The sequence below is a fragment of the Schistocerca nitens genome, chromosome 1, assembly GCF_023898315.1.
Source record: "Schistocerca nitens isolate TAMUIC-IGC-003100 chromosome 1, iqSchNite1.1, whole genome shotgun sequence".
Lineage (NCBI taxonomy): Eukaryota > Metazoa > Arthropoda > Insecta > Orthoptera > Acrididae > Schistocerca > Schistocerca nitens.
Window position 1 is genome coordinate 418,667,042 of NC_064614.1, and position 12,509 is coordinate 418,679,550.

Sequence of the window (12,509 nt, forward strand, 5' to 3'; positions counted from 1 at the left end):
TACAAATAAAATGTAGTTAAGATCTTCTTGTGTTCTGATTTGATATTAAGAGATGGTGACAATAATGTGAAAAGGATAGATTACTGTTCTCCGTATAGATGAGATTTTGAGTTGCAGACAGGCACAATGAAAAGACAGCTGTTCGCTTAAGCTTTCAACCAACAGGACTTCTTCTGAATTTAGAGCGCGCACACACACACACACACACACACACACACACACACACACACACACACTAGTGTGAACATTTTCTAATTCAGGACGAGGCCTTTCGGTTGAAAGCTTAAAAGAGTAGCACTCTTTTCGTCGTACCTGTCAGGGACTCAATGTCTCCTCTATATGGTGAGTAACAATCTATCCTTTTCGTAATATTGTTGTTGTTCAATACTGGCCATTCCATTGTTTGTTCCCTTTCGAGAAAGGGTGTGTTTTGTTGTGGTCATTCCAAACATTAGTTTGATGCAGCTCTTCACACTAGCCTACCCTGTGACAGCCTCTTAAACTCTGCGTAATTACTGCAACCTATGTCTATTTGAACCTACTCACTGACAACCTAGCCACAATCTCCCTGTACAACTTTGAAGACTATCTCCCCCACCAACACATTTCTGTCCACTACTCTTCCAAGTCTCTGACAGAATTAAAATGCTCTTAGCAAGTTTTTATTTCTGCCACCTGAAATTTGATTACCTCTCTGAATTTCTCCTTGGTTTCCTTCATAATGTGTTCCATGCACAGATTGAATGATGGTTGAATAACTTAAATCTGACTTTTGCACAAGTTGTAGATAACATTTGCACCCTGTCTTTCGTCCCTGCTATCTTCAGAATTTCAAAGGATGTATTCAACTTGACATTGTCAAAAGTGTTCTCTAAATCTACAGATGCTGTAAACAGTAAATGTTGATTCGCTGTCCTTCAACCTTGCTTCTAAGATAAGTTATAGGATCTCTCATGTGCTTGTATTTCTCTGGAACCCAAACTAATTTTTCCAGAGTTAACCTGCCAGTTTCTCCATTCTTCTGTAAATAATTTTCATCAGTATTTTCCAACCAGGACATTCATTTCCAGAATTATTAAGATGAAACTGTTTCTTTAATGTTCTGTAATTAAGTAGGTGTGAGCATTCAGTTCAATTTAGTTGAGTTATCTGTAAGGTATTTGTCAATGAAATGAAGCTTTTGTTGTATAGATGTGACATAAAGTTTAAATACACGATATGAAAAAAAAAAAACTTTGATCTAGGTTCAAAGCTGAGTGAATATTTTTCATTTCGATGTCTTTAACAAATACAATGAGGAACATTATTAAATGGTTTTATGTACTGTGAACACATGGTCTGCATGTGGAACTGTATCTAAACCTTCTGGTCATTAAGACATAAAGAGGAATAGTTGTTGCATATGTAATGATATAGGTAGCAAGGTTACAGTTCTGTGTATTACTTTGACGAGGGTTGTCTTCCCAGTGACAGGACTGAAGTTGCAGCAGGTGTGGAAAAGAAGACAACTGTCATCAAACTGTAGGGATTACTGTTCGTTGGTAGGTCTGGCATGTACTGAATTGTCAGAGAGAGACTAGGCAGCTGAAGATCAATTAATTACCTTATTTTTATGTGGTATTAATATTTTCATCAATGTGGCTCACAGTGAGACTAAATTGCTGAAATGCTAGGAAAATCTGAATTTTCACTGTGAGAATTCACATGGTTGCTTCCTAGTAATATAACTTTCTTCAAAAAGTTGACACCAATATGTGTGATGAATAAGTAGTTGCCATTGCTCCTAAGGCTTACGGTTTGCCACCACGAACTTCAGACTACATGTTTCTCATCTAGTTTCATGTGGATATGACCTATGTACATGCTGATGATGCAATATTAGGAGTTTCAAAGTATCGATCATAAAACAAAGAGTATGTAAATGTTACTAGAGAAATATGTGGCACAGTCTTACTTTTGAAGTAGGTGACCATCCATAGTAAATAACTCCAAATTATTGGCAATCACTTACTTCAAAAAGTTGAACTTGTTTGTTTGCAAAATCCACATAATTCACTCCTGGAAATGGAAAAAAGAACACATTGACACCGGTGTGTCAGACCCACCATACTTGCTCCGGACACTGCGAGAGGGCTGTACAAGCAATGATCACACGCACGGCACAGCGGACACACCAGGAACCGCGGTGTTGGCCGTCGAATGGCGCTAGCTGCGCAGCGTTTGTGCACCGCCGCCGTCAGTGTCAGCCAGTTTGCCGTGGCATACGGAGCTCCATCGCAGTCTTTAACACTGGTAGCATGCCGCGACAGCGTGGACGTGAACCGTATGTGCAGTTGACGGACTTTGAGCGAGGGCGTATAGTGGGCATGCGGGAGGCCGGGTGGACGTACCGCCGAATTGCTCAACACATGGGGCGTAAGGTCTCCACAGTACATCGATGTTGTCGCCAGTGGTCGGCGGAAGGTGCACGTGCCCGTCGACCTGGGACCGGACCGCAGCGACGCACGGATGCACGCCAAGACCGTAGGATCCTACGCAGTGCCGTAGGGGACCGCACCGCCACTTCCCAGCAAATTAGGGACACTGTTGCTCCTGGGGTATCGGCGAGGACCATTCGCAACCGTCTCCATGAAGCTGGGCTACGGTCCCGCACACCGTTAGGCCGTCTTCCGCTCACGCCCCAACATCGTGCAGCCCGCCTCCAGTGGTGTCGCGACAGGCGTGAATGGAGGGACGAATGGAGACGTGTCGTCTTCAGCGATGAGAGTCGCTTCTGCCTTGGTGCCAATGATGGTCGTATGCGTGTTTGGCACCGTGCAGGTGAGCGCCACAATCAGGACTGCATACGACCGAGGCACACAGGGCCAACACCCGGCATCATGGTGTGGGGAGCGATCTCCTACACTGGCCGTACACCACTGTTGATCGTCGAGGGGACACTGAATAGTGCACGGTACATCCAAACCGTCATCGAACCCATCGTTCTACCATTCCTAGACCGGCAAGGGAACTTGCTGTTCCAACAGGACAATGCACGTCCGCATGTATCCCGTGCCACCCAACGTGCTCTAGAAGGTGTAAGTCAACTACCCTGGCCAGCAAGATCTCCGGATCTGTCCCCCATTGAGCATGTTTGGGACTGGATGAAGCGTCGTCTCACGCGGTCTGCACGTCCAGCACGAACGCTGGTCCAACTGAGGCGCCAGGTGGAAATGGCATGGCAAGCCGTTCCACAGGACTACATCCAGCATCTCTACGATCGTCTCCATGGGAGAATAGCAGCCTGCATTGCTGCGAAAGGTGGATATACACTGTACTAGTGCCGACATTATGCATGCTCTGTTGCCTGTGTCTATGTGCCTGTGGTTCTGTCAGTGTGATCATGTAATGTATCTGACCCCAGGAATGTGTCAATAAAGTTTCCCCTTCCTGGGACAATGAATTCACGGTGTTCTTATTTCAATTTCCAGGAGTGTATATTTGCTAATGGCAGCAATTTCCTCAAGGCCTTTCTTTACTTCCTAAATGACTTGATCCCAGATTCTGTTTGCTAATATACAGGGTGGACAAAAATTCTCACAAAATTTAACTCTGGATAGCTGATGCCAGTAGGAACCAAAATTACTAATGTTATGTAGGTTGACAACACACAATTTTTAAACTATGGAAACTTGGCACTATGTGCTCGGATTGGCCATGGGATTGCCCTGTTGGCAGATGCACTAGACCAGGGGTTCCCAACAAAATTTTCTTGAGGACCCCCACTCATTGAGCATGATTGGTACCTAAAAAAGCCAAATTAAGAGTCTTTCTACACGTTTTCTATGTGTCAGTTGGCTCTAGGAAGATGCTAGATGCAGAAGTTAGCATTTGTTAAAGCTCTGCTCATGCAGGAAGCGGTGCCTAACAGGAAAGTTTTCCCTAACTTTGGTTGTAGTGTGGTTTGTTGAAAGAATTTTTATTGGAATGTATCCAAATGCAGAGGTATACATGCAAATGAGTTAACAAAGGAAAGTACTTACTATCCGACAGCTGATATTTCGTTAGAAGTACATGTTATATTGAGACAGGAGAGAGATAATGGAACAGTGGTCTATGGTTTCAGGTTCACAGTGACTTTGTCGCAGCTGCAACTCGAGGGGCTATGGCTGTTATAGATGGCAACGTAATGGCCATCAATCCTGGTGAAGAAGCAAAAATGCAGATGTTTATATGGAACAATATATTCTTCTCACTTGGATTTGATGTCAGAGATCACTATAAGGAATTAGGAGGAGATGCTGCAGCCTTTGTTGCACCGGTAGGTCTGATGTTTGGTTAAAGTTGCCTTTTTCCATTCTTGCACAAGAAATTTATCCAAATGTAATATTTAATAGGAAATTTGTTTTACAAACTGAAAATAACAGTGATGGTTTGTAACACATAATTATATTTTACACCACTAATCTGAAAAATTTCTGTGTAAGCTATGACTTTGTTTTCATAAACAATTTAGTGTACACATTTATGACTGTGGTCACAAGTAAATATGTTGTGCTGTCTAATAATGTGATCTTTCTACTTCGTTGATGCATAGAAAGCATCTTTGATAACAAACTAAAATGGCAATTTTGATAAAATTGTTGATATACTTTTTCTTCTAATTGTCATTAAAAAGGAGTTCATACATAGTGCTATTGCACTATGTTGTAGTATTAGAGCTGTTGGAGGTCCACGCTGCAGAAAGAGAGATATAGATAAAGACTTTATTAAACAGATTATACAGATCATTTGAATACCATGAACAAAATATAAATCATGTATCACTTTATATAAAGAAACATTTGATGTTTACTGTTTTATTCAGTAGTTCAAAGGGACTCTAGACATTTTAAATAAGTCAGGTATAATTAATGTATTTTTAATGTGTAATGAAACATTTTTGTAGTGCGTGAATGTGGTTATTGGTAGAATGTGCACAAATTAACTTGGCTTGCTCCTGCATAGACTGCAAGGTAGAGAGAATAGTGGTGGTGCGGTTTCCCTTATGAATGTGCCATTGCATGGTAAAAGAGGTGAAGGTCTGTTACTCACATGTTTTCTATAATGACTCGTGAAATGATTCTATGGAACAAGAACTTTAACTTCACACGTTAACGATGTCTAAATACTGGAATCATTTATGTACTGACAGTGGCAAAATGTTTTGCAGTCTGGTGAAGTCATGAATGTATAAACCGTTCAATTCAAAATTACTTAAATGCCAGTTAACAAGAGTGTTAGCATTATGACTTTAACAAATGCAACTATTATAAAGCTCTCTCTCTCTCTCTCTCTCTCTCTCTCTCTCTCTCTCTCTCTGTCTGTCTGTCTGTGTGTGTGTGTTTCTCCAGGAGCTCCCCTAGATGGATTTCAACTAAATTTGGCACAGAAACAACAGATCTCACAAGCATCAGCACTGTGTGGTTTATAATCTACTAGCTCCAATAGCACTGGAGATATGCACAATACCATATTTTTTCCAACCCTTTGCAAATAGGCTGCCCTGAACAACAGGCAGGTTGTATGGGACCAGTATAACCTGTCATAACAACCTGCTTTGCAGGGCAGCCTACATGTCAGAGCCAAGAAATGGAGATGTAGACTGTCCTGCATGACAGGTGTGCTGTGTTATCATAGAATTGACTTGCTTTGCACGGCAACCTGTGCATCAGGAGCACATAAGTGATTTTCAAGCTCTTGATGTGTAACCTGTTCAGCATGACAGGCATGTTGTGGGAGTAGTACCGGTCTGCTTTACTGAACTGTGTTGCAGGGGTCACACACACACACACACACACACACACACACACACACACACACACACAGATGGGGGGGGGGGGGTGGCAGGGAAGGGGATGTTGTTTTCAATCTATGTGTCAAATACATATGTGGGCAAAACTGCGGGGAAAATGCTAGCAGGTAAATAAAGCTGAAAGGCATTTGTCACTAGTAAAAACACTGTGTGATATATTACAAGCTCTGGTTGACCCAAAGTGATATGGTATCAATAGATTCAGTGTGTGTATACCAATTCTGCCACATTACAGTAGCCAACAATGTTGTTTATCACAAGTCTGACAATATAATATAAAGGGTACTGCATGGATGGTATGTGTCCATCCCCTGACAACTGGTTTGTGAATATTATGTAAATATAAAATTTTCTTCTTCTTCTTCAGTGTCTTTTCCTGGAGTGGTGAGTCCTTAGGAAGAACTTGTAGCTATGTTCCCCCCTCCTCTCTTTATTGTGTGTTTGGAATAGGTAGTAGTTGCTGCAATCCTGTCAAGTACTCCTTATAATGAGATCTTTTTATTTCTTCCTCTGCATCTGATGACCTTAATTTAATGGAATTTTATATAATAACGTGTGCCCGAGTATGAAGAACTTTCCCCACGTCTATGTTGGATGTACTCTATGGTGCCAGGCTAAGAAGTAAAGAGAAACCAATGAGAACATTCAAAGTGTTCAGGTCAGCAGGTGTCAGTCAACTGAGGGCACTTGCCCCTTTCAAACGAAGGTGGAATCTCCCAGCATTCTGTATGAAAGTGTGTTTGTATGCAGGGGCCAATTTACTTTGTGCAAGCTATACAAGGTTGTATCGGATTTATTAAAAATTACTGTAGAATTAAAAATCTAATTCCTGAATTTACAACTTTTCTTTCTCTACTTTTCGTAAGCTCTTAATCTAGAATATACAATATTTTAAAGAAAAAGTGAGTCTCCCATTCCTGCCCATCAAACAGGAATGAAACTGAGATTGCCACTCTCAATTTGATGTGTTATTTATAATATCACATTAGCATATATTAATTTTCCTTAGCATCTATTCATTTCAGGAAATATGTTCAGTTGATACAAAATTTACAATTACTTTTTAGCGAAATGACTTGCAAGGCGTCAGGGTCTACAGTGCTGTAGACCTTCCTGGCTTATACACATTGGGAACAGTGGTGATTGACTATCGCGGCTACAGGGTGACAGCTCAGTCCATCATTCCAGGTATTCTGGAGCGTGAGCAAGAGCAGTCAGTTGTATATGGCTCTATAGATTTTGGAAAGACAGTAATCTCTCATCCTAAATATCTTGAAATGGTAAGTATGACAAAAATTATATTTAAAAAACATGTTACATACTACAGTGGTTGCATTTTTATACATTTATTACTTTGTGGCTGATACATTACTGGTCCACATCACATGCACTCTCTTAGAATTCATTGAATTACTATAACAATGGAAACTCCAGAAAGGAATATCAACAACATTATGAAAAGGAGAGATTGCTACTCATTGCCGAGATGACCCGTCCTGGATAATAGTTTTTATTAATTGCATAATTCTCATGCATTTCTAGGAGTGAGTGGATAACCATCACTTTCCTGGAATACAAGAAGTTTTTGGAACACTGAAGCGTAGCTTTTATGGTATGACACGTTTAGAAACTGACCTACTCATGTAGATAAAAAATAAATAATGAAAATTTTAGACTCTTGTCCCACCCTGGATAATCTACTATGAACGCCCATGCTCGGCACCATTATTCGTGGGCTACAACCACGGTATATGAGGTCTGTTCAAAAAATTCCAGAACTTTGGCCACAAAATTTTTCTTTGTCTACCTTTTACTTATTTTGCATGGTCTCCTTCAGAATTCTGTCCTCCACAATTGATACATCACTTCGACGCTGTTTTCCCTTCTGTAAGCAGTTTCGGTATGCCACTTGCTGGATCCCGCAAAGTACAATCTGCAGGTCTTTTATCTTGTCTGTCATTGCAAATCTTTGTCCTTTCAACGGGGTTGTCAATATTGAAAATAAAATAAAGTCTGCAGAGGCCAGGTCTGTAGGATGAGGCAGTGCAATGACTTCATTTTTTGTGCAATAGTCACACACCAACAGGGATGGATGTGCGGCTGTATTATAGTGATAAAAGAGCCATGAATTCTCTCACCACATTTCAGGCCATTTCCCTCTCACATTTTTTCGCAGGCATCACAACATGTCCCGATAGTAGCATCAATTAACAGCTTGCACCCCCCCCCCCCCCCCCCCCCCCTGTGGCACAAAGCTTTCGCATCCTGCATTTACCCTCCTGAACTGATACAAAAGCAAATAACCGGAGCCACTTCCTCATCCCCTCCAAACCCAGAACCTCCCACAGAAGAACCCCAAAAGTGCCCCACTTGTGACAGGATACTTTCCGGGACTGGATCAGACTCTGAATGTGGCTCTCCAGCAGGGATATGACTTTCTCAAATCCTGCTCTGAAATGAGATCCATCCTTCGTGAAATCCTCCACACTCCGCCAAGAGTGTCTTTCCGCCGTCCACCTAACCTTCATAACCTCTTGGTTCATCCCTATGAAATCCCCAAACCACTTTCCCTACCCTCTGGCTCCTACCCTTGTAAACGCCTCCGGTGTACAACCTGTCCCATGCACCCTCCCACCACCACCACCACCACCACCACCACCACCACCACCACCACCACCTACTCCAGTCCTGTAACCCGAAAGGTGTACACGATCAAAGGCAGAGCCACGTGTGAAAGCACCCACGTGATTTACCAACTGACCTGCCTACACTGTGAAGCTTTCTATGTGGGAATGACCAGCAACAAACTGTCCATTCGCATGAACGGACACAGGCAGACAGTGTTTGTTGGTAATGAGGATCACCCTGTGGCTAAACATGCCTTGGTGCACGGCCAGCACATCTTGGCACAGTGTTACACCGTCTGGGTTATCTGGATACTTCCCACTGACACCAACCTATCAGAACTCTGGAGATGGGAACTTGCCCTTCAATATATCCTCTCTTCCCGTTACCCACCAGGCCTCAACCTCCACTAATTTCAAGTTGCCGCCGCTCATACCTCACCTGTCATTCAATAACATCTTTGCCTCTGCACTTCCGCCTCGACTGACATCTCTGCCCAAACTCTTTGCCTTTACATGTGTGTGTGTGTGTGTGTGTGTGTGTGTGTGTGTGTGTGTGTGTGTGTGTGTGTGTGTGTGTGTGTACCTGTCCCTTTTTCCCCCCAAGGTAAGTCTTTCCACTCCCGGGATTGGAATGACTCCATACCGTCTCCCTTAAAACCCACATCCTTTCGTCTATCCCTCTCCTTCCCTCTTTCCTGATGAAGCAACCGTGGGTTGCGAAAGCTTGAAATTTGTGTGTGTGTTTGTGTGTTTTTTGTCTCTATCAACGTACCAACACTTTCGTCTTGTAAGTTACAGAATCTTTGTCTTTAGATATATTTTTGTTTATTTGGTCACAAAAGAATCTCATAGCTAAAAGCTGAGTGTACATAGTAATTGTATCTCACCACAAGGCTCTGGTTTTTCCACACTAATGATAGTACCTTCACCAGCATAACACACAGATGACATTCTCTTTGCCAGTATCTTCGTGTTTTCGTTCGATGTCAACTGATGATAAATATTCAGCTCTAAAAATATTGCTACACAGTATGTAGACTTCTGTTCATGTTTAATGTGGCAAGAGTAACTTTTCCACTGTAAGCTGAAGTATATGTAATTTGTTTTCTTTATGTTCAATGTTAATTTATTACATACTGCCCACACATAATTCAGGATTTCATTTGCTATCTCTTTAAGAATTCTGCTGTTTCATCAGTGACTCCACACTGCAGTGATTGACAAAGAGAATTTTTTCTTCATGTCTTATATTTTCTTGAGAGTTACTGATATATATTAAGAAAATAACTGCTTCTCATATAATACCCTGAGAAACTTCTTTCAACAAAAAAATTTAGCATAATCTGAAGTGCTCTCTCTACATTTTTCACTGGATTTTCTAGGTATGATTTCAACCAATCATTAGCTATTCATTTTATATGTAGAACATCTAATTTGTTTACTGGTATTTTGTGGCCAACAGTGTCATTCAGACTATTATTAAACCCTTCTTTACTATCATATAAATAACTTTCTATTTAATTTTTCCTATTCAAATTAATGTTATTTTAGAGGCACCTGCAATGCAAATGCACATATAATACAAGAAATCAAAGTTGCTCTTTCATTAGAGGGAGAGTTGTATTGAGACTTGAAGACTTAGTTGTCCATTTATATTACTGTATTCTGTTACTATCATTTGGTATTTTTATTTCACAGCTAAACAAGGCTGGACAGCAATTGAAGATCCTGCCACATAAAGTATACAATGACAAGCATGAGGAAATAGAGCTGTGCTCTTCAGTGGAATGCAAAGGAATTGTGGGCAACGATGGACGTCACTACATTCTCGATCTCCTTCGAACATTTCCTCCCGATGTAAACTTCCTCAAATGTGAGTCTAAATTGCATGTCCCTTCATTTGTTCTGGTTTCATCTGACTGGCTATAACGTATCTTATGCAATAATTAATTATACATTAGATTGCAAAAGGTTCATGTAACAGTTAAATGTTAGTGTACACTGATCAGCCAGAATATTATGACAACCTATCTAATAGCTGGTACGTTTACCTGTGGCATGGATAACAGCGGAGACGTGTCATGGAATGGAAGCAATGAGGCCTTGGTAGGTCACTGGAGGGAGTTGCCACCACATCTGCACACAAAGTTACCCATTTCTGTAATTTCCAGGGGGGAGGCAATGAGCTCTAATGCCACATGCAATTACATGCGAGATAAACTCAATCGGGTTCAGATGTAGCAAGTTGGGGGGGGGGGGGGCTACAACATGAATTAAACTCACCACTGTGTTCCTCGAACTACTCCATGACACACCTGGCCTTGTGACATGGTGCGTTATCTTGTTGAAAAATGCCATTGCCATCTGGAAACACATTACCATGAACGGGTGTACATGGTCTGCAACCAGTGTACAATACCACTTGGCTGTCGTGATCCCTTGCTTGGGCTCCACTGCACTCGTGGATATCCATGTGAATGTTCTCCAGAGCATAATGCAGCCACTGCCATCTTGTCTCCATCCCACAGCAGTCTGCCCTCACTCAATCACTCAGACTCAGATCACCCACTTTCCCCATTCTACACATGGACAGCTTGCTACACATGGACAGTACAGTCACCAATACTACATGCGCTGTACATGTGTCTGACTAGCAGTCATTCCACACTAGGTAATGCTGCTATTGCCTTGATGGATTTATATTGATAGTAGGTCGGTGGTCATGATGTTCTGGCTGATCAGTTTGTCTTGTTCTGTAATGTGTGAAAAATGAAAATGCCATGAAAGTTGCGTTTTTCTTGTGCATCAAACACTCCTCCTCCTCCTTCTCCCCCCCCCCTCCCTCCCCCCCCTTTCACTTATGCCGGCTAGGTTGGGGATTTCCTCTGCCCAGAGACTGGATGTTTGTGTTATCATCATTTCATAATAATCATCATCATCATCGTCATTATTCATGACAGGCTAGATTGGATTGCATAAAAATTGAGACTTTTCTAAGGGTGCTAATTACTGCGCAGTTGAGCGCTCCATGAACCAGTATTCATCATCCTCGTCATCATCCTCGTCTTCCTTTCACTTACGGGAAAATTTATAATTCAAAATATGATGAATGTGAAACTTGGCACACACTTAAGTCATAGATCAATGTAACTGAACCAACAATAAATGCCTGTACATAGTCTTAGTGTTACATTCTCCAAGTATAGTGTGAAAAATCTACTTGGCTTTTGAAATGAAATTCTGTGATTAGTTTATTACTCCACAGAGTAAAAGTGAGAGAAAATGGCAGATACAGTGACAGATTTAATCGAAAGCTGTGGCACATCTTCATCTAGCTGGCCAAATATTGCTTATGAAAATTTCATCCACTACCAGGATTCAAACTTCAGAACCAAATGGCATTCTACAAGTATTCATTAGTAAACTCAGCTAAGGGTGCGGGTATATGGTACATGGTGCATTATTTATTCTGCATCTATAATCTCTGCAACTGGATCTTTCTCGGATTGAACAGGCCTTGTGAAAAACACTGCTCATGAAGTCCCACAATGGCCAGTCTTAAGGTACTCAAATACATGCTCCCTTCAGTTGCTTCAGATAGTTGTTCTACTTTGGCAAAAAATTGTAAAAGATTGTCTAAAGCAATACAGACAACATTTTTTATGGAGAGTGAACTTCTATCTGATTATTTTATGCTTTACTGTAAATTAAAATCTCATTGTATTCTGATAATGTATTCAGGCTTACTAACTACAGTACTGAACTGCTTTCATTAGCAACTGAATGGCAACTTACAACTTAATCAGTGAAACACCTTCTAAACAAGCATGTTAGCATGCAATGTGGCAGCGTACCGAATGTGACAGGTGTATCAGAAACCTCAATAGTACCATTAAATTTAAGAATATAAGTGAGTTTTGTTTTCTTTTAATATGAAAATAGACAATTTCTGGACTGAGGTTCCTATGCAAACCTCTTCCACAACATTTAGAAGTTTGTAATAATAAGCATGGAGTACCCAGTATAGGTTATTGATAATTATATTCCAA

General features: G+C 41.2%; 1 protein-coding gene across 1 annotated transcript in view; it reads left to right on the plus strand.

The window, feature by feature from the left end:
- Positions 1–12,509, plus strand: part of LOC126250116 (clustered mitochondria protein homolog) — a 355,920-nt gene that overhangs the window by 286,537 nt on the left and 56,874 nt on the right. Inside the window, exons 8-10 of the mRNA XM_049951533.1 lie at positions 4,106–4,300; positions 6,901–7,113; positions 10,159–10,333. Coding sequence (XP_049807490.1) covers positions 4,106–4,300; positions 6,901–7,113; positions 10,159–10,333 — 583 coding nt within the window. The remainder of the gene's footprint in view (positions 1–4,105; positions 4,301–6,900; positions 7,114–10,158; positions 10,334–12,509) is intronic.